Source organism: Bombus huntii, chromosome 9, assembly GCF_024542735.1.
Source record: "Bombus huntii isolate Logan2020A chromosome 9, iyBomHunt1.1, whole genome shotgun sequence".
NCBI lineage: Eukaryota > Metazoa > Arthropoda > Insecta > Hymenoptera > Apidae > Bombus > Bombus huntii.
Genome location: NC_066246.1, coordinates 5,821,642 through 5,838,927, shown reverse-complemented (window position 1 = coordinate 5,838,927; position 17,286 = coordinate 5,821,642). Strand labels below are relative to the sequence as shown.

Below are 17,286 nucleotides of genomic sequence, written 5' to 3'. Positions count from 1 at the left end.
GATAATGGCAAAGGGTAATTAAATTTCAAGCCGTCGAGGCACGAACGAAATTCTCGACGAATTTCTCGTCACAAAGGAGCTACCGGAATAGCGAAAATCTAGAGTTCGTGATACGTCGACGCACACGCGATGCGCACGTTTGCGCAGGGTCGCGCGGCATTAGCACAATACAAGGAAAACGCATTAGAAGGGCGTGATTTCGCCCGACGTCTTCCCTGTGGCCGGGTACATTAATCATCGGTTGCTACGAGGCACGGATGAGACGGCTCGCTTATTAAAGCTGGCTGAAGCCATTAGTCGCTTTACGCACAGTGGAAACTTTAAAGAGAGCTTGATCGTAAAATAAATCACGCGACTTAAAGGCTTCGAGACCGGTAAAAATTTCGAAACGAAAACGGAACGCTCGTTGAATATAAGATGTGGCGAAAGTCGATGAAAATGTAAAGGCGATGAAATATAAAACGATTCAAAGTTGTCGTTACGAAGTTAAATTTAAATTACTTTCGTACATCTACTCTGCTACACCCAACGGATCTTTCTCGGTCTAATTATATTTTCTATGGTTAAAAGATTTTTAAAAGCATGAAAAATATGAAAAAGAGGAACCGTTGTTGAAACATTACGAGAACACGAGTCTCTTTCTTTTTTTTTTTTTTTCTTTTTTAATTGAGAAAATTAGACCGTCGAAGTCCGAAGACCGTGACAGAGTTAAATGAAACTGTATGTAATCGTAAGACGTATGAATCGTGCTTCATATCGTATCGATATCATTTTCTTCCATTTAACGAACAGCAATTCGCGATATTTCTCCAATAAAAACAGACAGCCGTCGTTTCTGCGAAACGTCACAGTGACACTTAAGGACGAAAGGAAGCGACGTATATATCTCGCGCGTCTTCGTCACGAACCCTTTGTCGCAACCTGCGTGTTTTTTCATCTCTCTGAAAGGCCTGAAAGCGTGGGACTACGGGCCGAACACAGGCTGCGAACAAAGGAAGAACGAGCGAATAGCGGACGTGACCGAAAGAAAAGCATGCGGCGTAAAAAGCGCGTAAACCTGCTTCGCTGGAGCCATATACGATCTTCCCCGAGTTTAGCCTGATCCGTCTTCCGGATTCCTCTTTGCCGGTGAACGTTCCCTACTCGCTTCGGTTGTTTAAGCGCCAGGGTACTATAAAAACAGGCAGTATATAAAGTATATTTGCCCCGCTCTCTTCTGCGTGTTCCGTTGCGATATAATTCCTAGCAACCTAGCCGCGATAGGAAGCTCGCTAAAGTAAAAGAAACTGGAGCTAGCAGCGGATTTTAAGCGACAACGGGTAGAGAGGGTACTTAGAGTGGGCGGAAAGGGTGGATAAACCGGATGAGTACGAATACACGAGTTCTATTTGGATGCAGACAGATGTGGGACCAACGAGGGAAGCGAAGAAGCGTAGCTGGATCGCCAGAGAGATGCATAAATCAGAAGCCAGATCAAGAGTCAGCCGCAACACGGTGGGTTCGAGTAGGCACCATGCCAGAAGGTTTTCGTCTGTAGAACGATCGCGAAAGAAAGGAAAAGTAAAAACGCTCGTAGAGACGAACGTGCGAGAACGAAAAAAAAAGTCGGAGGTTCGTGGAAACAACGAAAAGATGGACAATCGATCGATAACGAAAGAAGAAAAGAAAACTGTGAGTCGAGAAACTAAAGGAGTTCGCGATTGAAATAGAAAACTAAACATCGACGTTCGAAACGTATGCGATTCGACGTACGGCAGAGATATATAGGAAAGAGAGAAAGAGGGGTAAGTTTTGCGACGGAAAGAAGCGTAGGAGAAGATGTTTCTCGGGGAAAGCAGACACCCAGAAGCCAATCCAGGGATCAGCCACGCGACACGATATAATTCTCGACCACCAAGGGGATGCATGGGGAGGCCTTCGTGTGTCCTTCGTCCTGATCCTTCCGTCGAAGGACAAGAAAAGCTGCCTCATATTCTCCCAACGGCCACACAATAGTATACATACATATATATGTATATAGAGAGAGAGAGATCTTATACACATTTGATAAACATCATGGAAGATTGTACGCGCGCGCGATCCCACGCGTTCGTTGCAGCGTATAAAACGCGTGCTTGTATACGATACGATGCTCGTGAAATCTAAGGGATATTTTATCCCTTGAAACGACGTTGGCTTCCATATTTCAAACTAGATTTCGTTCAATTCTGAGAGAATAAAATCTTTCGCGGAACATTAATACAACGACTATCATGGAAGATGACTGAATATCCTAAGCTACATCTCGTATTTCGTATAAATCTCATATTTCTTTACTATTACTTCCTTTGTCTTTCTCTCTCTCTCTCTCTCTCTCTCTTTCTCTTTCTCTCTTAAAAAGACACACAAAACCCTAATACGCCGCGAATGATTCGTTTTCTCTCTTTTACAGATGTCCACTTTACATCCATGTATACAAGCAGAAACGTATTGTCCGCGAGGGACGCGTGGATCGTAGAGCGCGCGCACAAAAGCAACGAAACGATATAACATAGTATGTAATGTACATCGATTATCATCGTATCCAAAACGGTTTTCAGGTAACACGGTTTTCTTTACCTTTTTCCGAACTTGTATACGGTCTTCATATACGAGCACCACTCTATCCTTGCTCTCGTTCGACGTGAGCTGATAAGACAAGCTCTAAAAGTGGACGTGCGACATTTTTCAGCGGCCATCGTTGAAAACGCCAAAACGCCGCGATATGTGTTTTATTTTTATTTTTTGTTTCAAATGATTTTTTTTTTAATGCCATCGTACATTCATCGATCACGATGTATTTTTTTTTTTTTTTCAATTCGTTCCCATCGTCGGATCGTTAGCATGTTTTTTTCGTTATCATTATCATTATGTACATATTTTTTTTTTTAATTTATTATCGTCCATGAGATTCCAGCGTGAAAGAGAGGAAAAAGAGGAGAGAGAGCGCGCGAGAGAGATCCATCGGATTCATTATGAATTTCGCACGGTTTCACGTGGACGAATTGTTTATTCGATGTTCGTTTTTGTATGTACGTATGTATATGTATATATATATATATATACACACATATGTATATATTTTATTTTTCCGTTCGTTATATTATATCGGTGATTTTTCGTTCACGCACGTGATATATTTGTATTCGTTAAAAATTCGTTTTATCCATCGTGGAGAACGAGCGGATGAACACAGAGGATGTGAAGAGAAAAAGATGCCGATTCGTAGCGAGCAGGATGAGACAACGGGGCGATTATTTTCATGGTGATGGCCAGTGGAGACGATGACGCCCGTGATGACGATGACGATGATGGGCGGACGATGCGAGGTCATCGTAGGTGTCCAATGTTCCACGTGGATCGCACGGTGTGGTCGGTCGTCGATGAACGGGTGGGCACGGAAATGAGGAAATAGAATTTGATTGATTTATATCTATGTATTTTATAATATCACTGTGTGTGTCTTGTGTCAATTATTTGATTATTTCATATTTTTCTATTTGTTTTCTGTTTTCGACTGATGTTTCTTCCATGTCCATTCGTCTACTTTCTCTTAAACGATCACGTTAAAACGTTTCTCTATTCTCGTTTAATTTGTCCTCTGAAAATCATCTCGTTCGAGTATATTATATTTCTATGTGTCGACCGACTCGAAATCTGTCTGCAAACTGTATCAAATCTCGTGTTACCTTTCTTTCTCTAAACGCTCTCGACTGCTCGGCCTCTGAACCGATTCGAACGTTACTCGTGTATCGTCGTTGTTCTAATCTGCGATTATGCGTTTTCGAGATCCGTTTGTTCGTCTGTTCTTTTCTATCTTTCGTTACTCTTTTTTTTTGTTTTGTTTTTGGTTATTTACTCTGCTCTAGTATTCTGCTCTATTTCGTTTCTCTTTGCCTCGAATTTACTGGGATCTGTAGTTTAGCGTGCTTTACTAGAACTGGCTAAGAAAGTCAGGCCGCTCAGAACGAGGCCTCGACGAGGTAAGTCCCGTCCATCGCAGCCCCGGTCTGCCCCCCTTGGGCACCCGATACTTGGGCCCTTGTCGCTGGGATGTACTGACTGTACGCCTGCTGAAATCCACACCACAAGCACACACTACATTGTTGCACGCTAAGCTCACCTACCCTAAAGAGTCTGTTTTCTACATGGACCTCTACGGTTATCTCTAGTCGTGACACTTTAAACGATCGTCGTTAGATCGGACGTGTTGTACTTTTCCCCGATTCTGAATCGGCTTTGTCATCCTTACGAGGCAGAACCAACTTTAAAAACGTGTTCGGCGGATTCAGTCAACATCCTACTTTCTATATCCTCTCGTACGCTCTTACTAAGTGGATCACCGAGGCTAGCACTACTACAATATATTTTGCAATCCTAATACCATCTAACTTCCAAAGAACCGACGAGTTTTCAAAGGGAGAACACGCGCCATTTCGAAGGTTCCAGCTCGAAGGGCGAAAGGGTTGGCTTCTATCCGAGCATCGTCTGCTGATGCACGATCATCTGTGAATCGGAATCGATTCAACTAACTCTATAGAAAGAACTTGCCCCAGCTATGACAGTGTGTCGTGTTCTCTGTCGTCGAAGCCTACGCGAGTTCTGTCTCGTTGTTTCCTCTTACAATTGCTACGAGCTTCATCTACGACCGGCTAACCGACTAAACGATCCTACCTCGGTCGACGATCGACCATCGATCATGCTGTTCCCGCTGGTTGTTCGCGAAAACTAATTCGTCGCCGTTAATCCCACGGTGTCGGGCAAGTTGCACGCGGAACTAGCGAGTCGGACTTAATCGTCGACTTTAATTAAATTTAATTAGTCCACGTCGCGGCCAGCTGCGGACCCGACGCGGATCGACGGACGTTCCAACGCGTTCGTGTTGCCTGGGTCGAGCCGGATTTACGGACCGCGACATCGCGTTAATGGACGCGTTTCCGGTCGCGGCTGGGGAAATCGACGAAGCGCCGCGTCGCGGTATAAACGAGTTATTCAAGGCAATTCGAATTTCAAATCGCGGGAAAAGTCGCCGATATATCGTTCCAAGTACTTAAAAGGTATCTGCGGAGTTCACGGTCGAATCGCGTTATCAGATCGGTTGTTCTATATTCGCGATTCATGGCACGGAATATTTTGAAAATAATGCGTTCGACAAACGAAAGGTAACAGAAAGTGCAAATTGTTTTCGGTAATCGGTCGTCTTCGAACGATTACCGAATAGCCCGATCGTCAGAGTAAAGTATCTTACAAAGACTCGATAACGAGTTTTCACTGAAAGAAAATAGAATCGTTAGAAGTGGTTGACTCGCCATCGAACGAAAAACGTAATTATCGTTGTTCGAGTCGATCGAGGGACGAGATGAGCCATTGTGGCGTACAAGAAACAACATTCTCCATTGGTTTCCATGCAGTTCTTGCGAAACGTCGCATTCTTCGAGAGCTCGCTAATTGTTCGGTCGCCACACTCGGCGACGAACGTCAACCGAAAGAGAAGGGGCGTATTTCACAACCGATTCTTCTTTCGCCTCTTCTCTTTGCCAGCGACTCTCGTTAAAAGAAAATAAAAGTTTGGTTCGTGGGGTGGGGGCGGCAATTGGATACGCTTGAATAATCCGTCGAGCACGAAATCGTGTCTGAAAAATCGTGAAGAGGTTCGCATTCAAACAATCCAAGAAACAGAGAGGCGTAGTACGTAACGTATGCGAGTAGCGCAAAGGTGTGGAAGAGGAGAAGTGCCAAGAGAACGAGAAGAAATAGTAGTTCGATCAATGAAACAACATTTCCCAAAAAATATTACTAATCTTCAACTAGCAGGCTTTTATATCGGGGAGCGATCAAAAAAAGTAGACAGACAAGTAACAGAACTGACGTTCTTTTTCTTTTTGGGTCTTACCTTAAACGGACGAATGTTTCTACGGGACGAACCACACACAACAGGTGCCGACAGTGTGTATATGTTACAAAATGTACAGACATATTTACATTGTATCGCGTGGTATTTTGCAACGATTACGAAAAGGGATGATTAGATTAGACATAGAAGGGGAAGAATTTCTTTAGTATCAACGTTTCGCCAAATGTTATCGTATTGCCAATCACGAAATTAGCCTCCCTTATGATCTCAAATCGAACAAGAAATATTCCTTTCTATACTAGGTAATCGCAATCGTGTCACAACGATTCTCATTTTCAACAGTCATCGGTTTATGTGACGCGTTAATGCGTAGCGAAACGCTGTGTATGTTAGTTTGGGATAATTTCATCTGTAGCGAGCAATTAAGAGCGCGATGTCAATGGCGGTGGTAAAAATTGATAAACGACAGCCTGTCTCGTCGCGACGTTTACAGCCCGTTATCTATCGGGCGACTTACCTGTTGAACGATAATTAATTTAACAACGTTGGGACTGACATCAATGCGAACTAGAGAGGACGCAGGAGGAGGGAGGGCGCACGCGCGGCTCTTGATAATTACGAGCCAACAACCGATTGAAAATAATTACGAAGGCAGCTGCTGGACCTTTCGCGGAATCCACTCGATATACAACGTTCGATTAATCATTGTACCCAGTGGCCGTAATCGACGCGCACTGACAGGCTGTGCCGACTAATTTCTGATTAATTTTCTTCTCGTCGCGAAGCGGCTCTAAAGCTCGAACAGGCCGAAACAGTCAGAGTGATTAATGTAACGCGGTGCCCGCGAGGAGGTTTCGAATTTCAGCCTGACACTCGTTTCTCCGGCGAGAAGAGAACAGTGCCGATGATTTATCATTGCAAGGCCATTGTTCGCGGCTTGTTAAACTAGTTTGTTTAATTACGCGAAGAACCGACCGGAGAGTTGATAAAGATAGTGTGGTTTTCACCAATTACCCCTTCTCTACAGACATCCTGGTAAACGTGATTCATTTATCTTCTCTTTGCAAGGGGTTAAATAATTTATTCGTTACGACTAAATCAGCTAGTTATTATGAGATTGCGACTAGAGAGATCCTTCGTAGTATAGGAATGTTTGTTTCTTCTTGATGTATAAATGATTTTAATACGGTTGATTTTACACGTGAGATGTCTGTAGGAAATCGTTGGTGAATTGGATCGGCCGTCCTCCGTGACGAACTCGTCCGCGCGATAATTCTCGCTTCGTACCCTTGAACGACTTAATAAAATATACACAAGTAACATGATCCACGTACATTATATACAATATATTTAATCGAACCAGCTATATGGTATATATAGTGTGTGTCATATATAACGGACCAATCAATTTCCAATAACGATTAAATGGAGCAAAACTTGGGGAGGGGGGAGGGGACAGTAACCAACGTTCAACACCCAAAATAGAAGTCGAGTGGCCTGAATACCGAGTAGGTGCAACCGATACTTTTCCACGAGCTTGATTTCACTCGCAAAAAGAGCTTCTTCAAAAGTTCGACAACATCCACGATGTTCCACTTCAATCTTCTAAATCTTAATCTTTTAAAGTGCCTCTTTCCTACCCTTCGATAAATCAAACGGTACTCGATGCTTCTCCAAAGTCCGTGCTTCTCTTTAAACTTTGTCCTGTCCACTGCTTGTTTCTCCTCGGAAAGAGAAGCAAAAAAGAAAAAGAAAAGAACAGGAGGAAAAATGGAAGAAACGATTATCGTTTGCACCACACGACGTTTGGGCCGCTCGATTCCACGGATCGGTAGCAATCGGAATCGAAGATTTCACCGTATTAATTATGTTAACAAAGGGGCAGGAGGGTGAGCTTGAATGTCTTTGAAGAGGACGGACACGATAGGTGGATACTCGAGGAGTGTCGAAAAGATGGTGCTCGTTACTGGGCCGACGGCAAAAGTGAATTGACGGAGCTTTTCAGACGGACACTTAAGATTCAATTTTCTCTTGCCTGGCTGATCTGAAGTGGATGCTCCACTACAGGCTCCCGGTGTTCCTTCGGCTATGCATTATTCATGAAAGCAACTCGTGTTATATTATAATACGCATTATTGGGGCAATTAATTCGGCGCAACGTCGTCGCGTGCGCGCTCGGCTATAATTATTCTTTCTTTTCCCTTTTTTTTCCTCTTTCCTTTACTGATATTTCCATCGAGCAACGCGTAATAGAGAAACTGATAATACGCGCCACTGGACGACCATAGGGTCTCACGGTCGATAGTTTCACGAGCGTTTCGTTCGGCAACGTTTCCCCGGCTTTCGTCGTTGTTTCCGCGAAGCTCGTTCGTTGGTATTCCTCGCTAGAGGCGTTTGTCGTAATAAGCTCGACGCGAAGATACGCGTTCGGACGCAACGACAATTTCAACGAAGACGCCAACTGACCCAACGCGCGAGCAGAGGTTTCCGTGATTCGAATAAAGACACCATGTAAAATAGTTTTGTAACGATTTTGGAAGAGCCTGGCTACGATTTAACTATCGAAACACGTGGCGTCAGTCATCTATATCGGGCGATTCCTCTGGCACGGATTATTACTGGTACGAATGGATAGAGGTGTTTGCGCTTGGCAACACGTTGTATTAATTAGTCTACGTCGGTAATAATTAGCATCGATTCTTGTCTGATTTGTGGAAGAAACTGAGAAAGCTACGGTACACGGAAATAGAATAACTAGAGAAGAAGATCTATTATTTCCTGGAGTACGTATTCGCTGCTGGCGGCTGGGGGATCTTCAATCTTTCGAGAATGAGATTAAAAGATTCTCGACTGGCGTAGTTACAGTCGACTGGAAATGAAAAGCTGAGAAGGAAACGAGCTGGCATAACCATATATTTGGCTCACGGAGCAAGGCAAATTTCGGTGGAACGTCAGCTGTTGCGATTCACCGTAGAAATTTCACGCGAAAGAGAGGGCGTATCGCGGAGCAGATTACATCGACGCAACTTTCGTCGAGGGGACGAAAGTTCATCGCGGCGCATAAATCGATGTCGAGGGAAATGGTGACGTTTATGCGAAGCTAAACGTTTCTAATTGCTGGCATCCACTGGTTAGCGACTGCTCGAGATTTATCGAACACTTGGCAATTCACGCACACGCTGCTTCTTGGCGGTGTAACTGCCACGATTACATTTTTTGACAGGAAACCAAAGACCGTAAAACTGAAGATGGTAACTTTTTGAGAACTGTTTGAATATTTCATTCGAGATAAACAAACCGGAAATGTAAATAAATAAACTGAGTAGGTAAATAAACAAACAGAATAAGTAAACAGAAGAATTTCAGAAGAACATTAAGAAGATCTTAATGACTAATCTTAATGAATAATGGCGTCGCACAGTCTATCGACAAAGTCGATGAAACAAGGTAGATGAGAAAAGTGTTTATACGAAATCTTTTTAGCGAAAATAGCGTCAAAAAAATATCGATAAAGTAGTAGCATAGAAAACTAGTGAACCGTTAGAACGATAGAACGTTGGATTTGCATAGAACAATGTCATGAAGCGTGATGCTGACGTTTAGACAAAAGACGGAGATTAGGCAACGCGTAGGTCAATAATCGAGAACAAAGGCGTTGGCGGTGTAGTACAAAGCCGATAGAAAGACGATTGGAAGACCAGGCCACGCGGATAAACCATTGTGCCATCTCCATTCGATACCTAAACCACAAAAAGTACGTAAAACGTCTTAAAAGATGTTCACGATTTTCTACTTAAATCTCAATGGGAGGAAAAAGCATTGAAGCTAATTTCCTCATCGCGTGGAACAAGTTGAAGTGAACGAAGAAAACTTTCCCAAGTCTGAAGAATCCGTCCATTTTCTCGCCTGATGGCGAAACACGCAAGAAACGTGCCAGAGAATCGCTAATTGTTTTTGCCACTCGTCGCTCCTTGTGAAGCAGCCACGCGACGCACTATAACACGCGACGACGCGCGCGCAAGTGCAACCGTTCCGTGCGCCAGAAGAAAAAAAGGCGAACTCGACAATACGCAAGGCGGGGAAAAATTCACACGTGCGAGGTGAAAGAAAAATTTGACTCGGCTGCGAGTAGATCGCGTCGAGTTCTCGAGTTGACGCAAGTTACCAGCAAATCTCGCGACGCTCTGAACGATGCCGGTCCCTCGGGAAATGTCCTCCAAGATTTTCGCCAGAAGTCGTTAAACCGGAAACTCTCGGAGTTCTCGCTCGACGAAAATTCACCGGGACTCGACTGCTTCGCGCGAAGTTGAACGAGCAGAAAGAAGAGGAAAGAGGCGTCCAGAGTTTAACCATGTAAGATCGATGATCTTTTCAAACGTTTTCTAAAACTTACTCGTCCAGATCCTTGGATGTTGATAAATGTAACTAACGAGATACCTACGGTTCTGAACAAGCTTAAGAAACGTTCACCGCTATACAGTGACAGAGTGTGCGTCTCTAGTCTGTGAAGAAGTGTAACACGAAATCTGATTTTCTGGTGATTGTGTAACACCGAATCTAGCTAACACCAAATCTCGCAGATCTCTACATCCTCCAACGACCATTCGATATTTGTCTGATTTCGAAACCAAGTTACTGGCGTGATTTCACCGTTTCGTGTAGTTTCACGATTTCTATATAAAATCATTACCCAGGAATCTTCGTTAATAACTTCGTTCCAACGTCACCAGTCGAGAACGAACATGATCATCCAGCAAGAGGAGAGAGCTATTACGTTTTACGAGCGTTCCTCTGGTATCTGGGTTAGATCGAATGGTTGTCGGACAACGTACGTGGCAAATGATCGAGGCGTAAAACTCAGCAGGGTATCTTCTGGCCGGTAAAAAAAGCTGAAAATCGACTTCGAATCCTCGACCCCTTGCACTTTGGCGCCAACGAATACACGACATGTGTATACATGAACGAGCACACGCACACACACGCACGCACGCACATATATATATATACACACATATATATACGTATATACGTAGATACATAATAAACGTACATATGTATGTACACAGAAAGAGACATGTACGTGTATACCTGGATGTCCCTAAGGTCAAGGCGACACACGTTGCCGTACAATTTTCTAGTCGATAACCGTGCAAGGATGACTGTACACTCGTAATGAATATCCAACAGCGCTCGTTTAACCCGTTTCTCGCGGTCTCGTTGCCGGCGGAAGTAGGGACGCGACTCTCGACCATCTTCCGCTCGAGAACGCGTTCAGAACTTCTGTTCCGTGCAGGAGCCGCGAGATTCGTCGAATGTCTGCATCGTCGCGGTATGCTGAGTCTCGAATGTGATCCGTCTGCGGCCCACCTGCACGCGGAATCCACATCAAAAGAAAGAACGCGGGGAACGCGACATGATATCTTTTGTTCGATCTCGACGAAGGAGAATTCGAAACTGGTTCGTGATGAGTTCGTGCAGACCACGACACGGACTCGTGATGATCTCGTGGATGAAACGAAGGGGGCGGGGAATGTGATCCGTGCAGGCGAGCGCGCGTGTCGTTCTCAGTGGTTTGGCGGAAGCTCGTTAAAGTTTCGTAAACGACGAACGGACTGCGCGTGGTGACGTGATACACGTCGCTGAAAATTTAAGATATGATCAGAAGTGGAAATAGATGTTTGTTTTTCGTATGCCTTGCATCTGTCCTGCCTTGTCTTTTTGGGGGATTTCGTACGACGGAGATCGCTCCCGCCAATCGCAGTTTCTCAAACGTTACTTTCTCGATTTCGATGGTGAAAGTCGTTTTAGCGAGAAGCGAACGAAGATGTGATCAAAGGAGAAGGTGGAGAGAAACATCGGACGGTCTCGTCGGCTTCTCTGCAAAGTCGGGGTCGAAAGGACGCGGATCGATTAAAAAATCTCAGTTTCTTTATTTCCTTCAGATGTATCGCCTCGTTAAAGGATCTTCGATTTCTTTCTGCCGCGCTAAACAGCGCGATCTATCGGAAGAGAGGAGCGTCGCAGAATCGGAACGCTGACAGATTGCTGGAATGTGTGGCAAAACGTGCTATCTTATCTAAAACGCTTGATCCTCGGCTCGATTAAGGGCTGACTAACCTTACCGTTCTCTGTCAAAGAAAATCCAACACCATACGTGGTATTTAAAACGGAAAGACGTTACTTTCGAATCAAACAACAAATCTCTTTTTACACGTTAAATATCAAATACGTGTGCAACAGTCCTTGGACAAGTTGCTCGCGAAAGTTCGCCTGCTATACTTCTTGAATATCGAGCCGTCTCGTGTATGGGAGCAAAGTTTCTATTAACCGAATAATTCTAGTCGATAGTTACTAGTTATTATGTTAGTGGACAAACGAGGTCCCTTATGCACCGTAAAATTGTACACGTATAATTTGAGCAATTCACCAGACGAGGGTGGAAATGAACGCTAAGGAAGCGATAACGAGTCCAACTTACAAATATTTTTTTTCTTTTTTTTTTTTTTTTTTTTTTTTGATTGCGACAAGGACGGTTTCTATACTGTCAACGTTGCTCAAAGCTTACTTGGTAACTCAATCTGCCGGGCCAGTAACCTACTCGACGATACCGTACAAGAAACGATTCGATCTTCGCGAAGTGCGACAGTGAAAAGCATGATCAAAATTTCGAAATTTCGTTTCTCAATCGATTTGAAGATATCATCTTCCTAATTTAAACGCGCCTTGTATGCCAGTCAATCTGGAGCTAACATTTCCTCTACGATTCGCTGAATAATCTTCGACGATAGCACCAGAAGGGAACGATATCAAACAATTAAGAATTATTCCGCAAATGATCGTTAGTTAGGAAAATGCACGACAACCCTTAATCGTAGTGGAATGGCCGCGAACCGAGGATTGGTCGCGCGATTTGCGGGACTTTAGAGATATCGAGATCGGTATTGCAGGTCGGCTTGCGTCACCAGGTCAAATAAAATCGTTTTGGGGGATGGTAAATCTCGTGCAGAATTCACGGAGCGCGATCGCGCCACACGGATTTATCGCTAATACGAATCGATTAATCGGAACGTCACTGCTTCGCTCGCCGTAATAAATCTCGTCTAGGAATATTTAGACGACCCCGGGCGTGAATCACGATTAAAACGAGCGTTTGAGCCGCTTTCGGTGACAATTTCGCGGGCCAATGACGCGATCATCAAACCTATCCCGATAGATTACGGTCGAAAGTTTTTAAATTAAGATAAAGCGACGCGAGATCCTCCTTTTGTTTCACTAAGTAGGATAGATTATTCTTCCGATTCTTAATCCCCTAAAGAGAATCGTTCTTCGTTTCAGGATATTAGCTTCGGTTCATGTAACTTTCTAAAGGCAAATTGACTGTTCAAGAAGGCAAAGAAAAAATCGAAGGGAAATTGAAGACAGTTGCGTGCACCGATGCAAACGAAACGAGATACTTGCTAACTGTACGGTCGTTGGAAAATAGCGATCGTAACGCAAGCGGACCGGAATACCGAAATATAAGGTTGCGATGGTTCTCAACCGACGACGAAAGCAAAAGTCGATCCTCGAGCGATCGAATAATCGATTCGCACTTCCTATGTACACTGCGTGTAATTGCTAGTATAATCTCGAATGTTCCTTGCGATTTCTGTCTCGTTGAACCTATCTACGAAAAGAAGGTGGGTCCTTAAAGCTACTTTTAGGGCCGTAAGCTCGCACCTGTGGTATTCGTAAACCTGCTGTCACCCAAAGGATCCATCTTTAGATCCCAAGGACGCGAATGTCTGGCTTCGACGAAACTGAGAAGCGGACGCGGCACACCGGGTGCTCGTGTGTCGACCATCGAACGAATATCACGCGCGAAAATCGTACAAGTCGAAAGGTGACACGCTCGACGAATCGTCGATCGATCGATCCTCGAGCGTGGCAGTGGCGCTTCGACTACGAACAGCCGTGGTCGAGTTCCCCGATACTCGACGGAACTTGGACAAGATCAAGGAAACGAAAGCCATCGGAGAACGAGCTTCGTTCGTCTCCGTTCGCGCGATGTCGATTCGATTTCCACGTGTACGGCTTGATCGATAACTTTATCCAATCCCACGAGGAACTGGATAAAGGGAAAAAAAAGAATAGCGGATTGGAAACCGAGAACGAAGCACGTGCGATCAACGAGAGATGTTCCGCGAAATTTGTCTTGCTGCTCGATGAGGCGCACGGCTTCGTTTCGCCGCGAATCTCTTCCGCTGGTTTCCACCGCGGAATGCTTCAGCGTCTTCTCGTGGAATTTCATGGAATCCGGACAGAGTTGGCGTAGTTAGAAGGGTCAGAGTCGCGGGGCGTGATTAATTTGTGCGATCGGACGAGAATAAGGCGGGCACGAGCTCGGGCAGGATTCGATGCGCGGCTTCCAGTCGAGTTCTTTTTAATCTAAAAATGGAAGACGTAGGATAGGGCTGACGAGCGGCGAGGCTCGACTCTAGGCGGGGACGATAGATGTTTCGTCGGTGGAAGACGACGATTCAACTCCTGGATCACTGTCGACTTGTACTTGATCGAGAAATGGGATTTTCGGCATCGTCGACGAGATACGTAGCTCGAGATCGTAACGCGAATCGAGACTCCTGTAATGAACGCACTCATAGGATACTTCCATTCGGTGATTCTACTAGTTTCGACCTTTAATGGAATTCAATCGATTCAAATCAACGGCAATGCTGATCCTTCGGAAGAGGATGGAACTCGACTAAAATTCCTTTCTGAAAGATCGTAATCACGGAAATTTATTTTCCCGATACGCTGTGTCAAAATCATTAGCGAGAAACGGAGAACCGCTACGCGAAGAAGACCTCTGTCTCGATGTAACCGTCCGAATCAATCTATTTAGACGTACACGGAAAAGAAATCCGATCCTGAATGGCACGAAAAATCCTCTCCCAAGGCACGTAAGCGGACTTCCAGGGAAATATATCGCCGCTTGTTCCGTACATTTCGGCAATTTCAAACAGACTGGGCGAACGAAGAGACCCGCGTACATAATATGGCAGGAACACATTTGTTGTACCGGTGACGGCGCACGTCGCGACGACCCGTGTTCCTTCGTGCATATGAATCTTATCATTGATTTAAAGCTGTCGGGGAACACGTTCGCCAACTGACACCGCGCGGTTCACGCAGCGAGCGTTACGTTCGCCTCATAAAGATCATTCGTGAGCGGTCTGACACGTCGCAGACGCGTCTATTATGCTCGATCATCGTCCGTTATTGCGGTTGTTAAAGTCGACGTGGAGTAAACCGTTCGATACAGTCGTCGTATTGGAGCACGTAATAAAAGGTAGATACTAAAAGAAAGCCAACGACGCGAAGCCACTGGAAACTGTCAGACGTCGACAGAACTCGTAAATAAAAATACACGAGGGTATAATCGATCAAATAGAATCGAAATTCTATTTCCAAGTAATTTCAGAGCGGTTTCTGGGGCTGGTCGAAGCCGGCGACGGAAGATCAGAGGCTAATTTACGAGTTAATGAACGATTATCGCGTAATAGGTCGATGGGAACTCGGTCGACCGCTGAAAAATGGAAGCTCGTGGGAAGGACAGAGAAGGGGCAGAGGACGTTTAATAAAACCCCGATGAGCTTCTCTGGTCCGCTGAGAATCAATGAGCTGATTAAAATTAGACGCGGGGAGATTTGGCGCGAGAGTTTCAATTTCAAAGTGGCCGTGGTCCGTGGAAGGGCTTTAAATAAATTTCACCGTTAAAGGCGCGACGTTTGGAAGGTCAACGGGGGATGTCTGAAGAATTAGCGGACGATTAATACGCGACAGAAGAAAATAGAGGATGGTGGACCGTTGAAAAATGGCGTTCATGGAGGAGCGCGAAGCTGTACATATAAAAGGTGGAACGACACTTAATGGGGTTTCGATGGGGTCTCGTCCTCGATCTGCCAGCCGACAGGATCATTTATCACTTCTCATTTTCCCTCGTTAACGTCGCCTTTCGCTATGTGCGGGCTGATTTACGAGTGCGCGTAACGCCTACGTCTTCTTGCAGTCGATACGTTTCCAATTCCCGATATCGAGATACGCTTAACCCTTATTCTTCGCGTGGAAGTACTCCATTTAAATGGAAATTTTCAACGTAATAGTAAAACTGGCGAGACATTTTCCAATAAACAATCGAGCAGCGAATATAAAAGATTTCTCACGATCTCGAGCCACGATCCGTCTCGGCCGCGACACTCTCGAAAGCGTCGCTGGTAAACTCGCAGAGTCGTTCTCACAGGGTGGAACTACTAACGAAGATCTACTACTCTGCGAGAGCGAGAAAGAGGTAGAAGGGTGACTGGAAAAAAAGGCCGCTCGACTGAAAGAGAAGTAATCCTAAGGTCGATCTACGGGTTCTCGAAGAGATCTAGTTGATTTCGATTGGAAGAACACGCCGGACTCGTCGTGTCCGACGTCGTTCATAATTATCTCCCAGCGATACGTCTCGGGAGCACGTCGAGTCCAGCGGTTCTTCTCTCTGGTTCTAACCAGAATTAATTCGCTACGACATCGATTTAGAATTCGCCATCAGAAGACAGTAGATTAAGGCTAGAAGATAATTTCAATTAGACCGTAGATCCTCGACCAAACGCTGGTCAAAGGGAGGCCGATAACGATTCGATAATAATCTACGTAGATCGCTAAATCTATGGATAGAATCTTGGTTTCGCCTCGATTGGTGTTTCAAGAGAACGAGATCGTTCCGACGCGACTCGTTTCGTTTCGACTGGTACACCGACCTCTCGACGATTCGGGTCACGAAACTTGTCCGAACCTTTCGAAAATTGATATGATCCGACATCTACAAATCACTGGAACATGAGACGAAAACGAGCTCGGAGAAGAACGCAGTAATAGCCGCTCGTTTCTCCAAAAATAGAAGCATCACAGAAGAAATGTATCACAAAGAAAAGCCCCGAAATTCCGCGATCGTACGGATCCGCTGTGCGTTTCGATCTCGACTTGCAAGCGAGATACGACGAAGACCATGTCGATTCAAGAAATCCGCGCGAGATCCGCGATAAATATGGATCTTCGAACGGTAAGACGAGAAAGCCTTCGAAACGCGTTCTTCGTTCGGTCAAATGGATTTTGGAGAAGTTCCAAGCTGAAGAACGAACGTTTCCGGCCACACGACTAGCGCGCAGCGACGCAGCACGTGCGTCCCGCGTACTTTCTTTTGTTCGTTACTCCTTGAGCGAGTAAGACGCGGCAAGGTGCGCCAATCGATAGCAGCAGGCTGCAGCATCCATCGTCTCTAGATTTTCTGATTCTCACCGAGGCTGGTAGCAACGCTCGAAAACGAAAAACGATAAACCGATCTCCTCTCGATCACTCGAGGAAACGTATCCGTTTGCGTTCTGCTTTTA

The 17,286-nt window shown here is 45.0% G+C and overlaps 1 protein-coding gene across 14 annotated transcripts in view; it reads right to left on the bottom strand.

Annotated features, from left to right (window-relative positions):
- LOC126869278 (potassium voltage-gated channel protein Shal) overlaps positions 1-17,286 on the bottom strand; it is a 116,166-nt gene that overhangs the window by 29,607 nt on the left and 69,273 nt on the right. For 3 of the 14 annotated variants that reach the window (XR_007690878.1, XR_007690877.1, XM_050625595.1), the window contains exon 5: positions 2,599-2,682. The exons of 2 other annotated variants lie outside the window; for them this stretch is intronic. Coding sequence is in view for 4 of the 12 variants with exons in the window: in XM_050625595.1 (XP_050481552.1) it covers positions 2,599-2,682 (84 nt within the window). In the remaining 8 variants the exon portion in view is untranslated. Of the gene's footprint in view, positions 1-1,057; positions 1,172-2,598; positions 2,683-2,816; positions 4,092-5,911; positions 5,931-7,907; positions 7,959-10,960; positions 11,512-17,286 lie in introns of those variants that run through there. 9 more of the 14 variants (XR_007690881.1, XR_007690883.1, XR_007690884.1 and 6 more) reach the window with 9 other exon arrangements.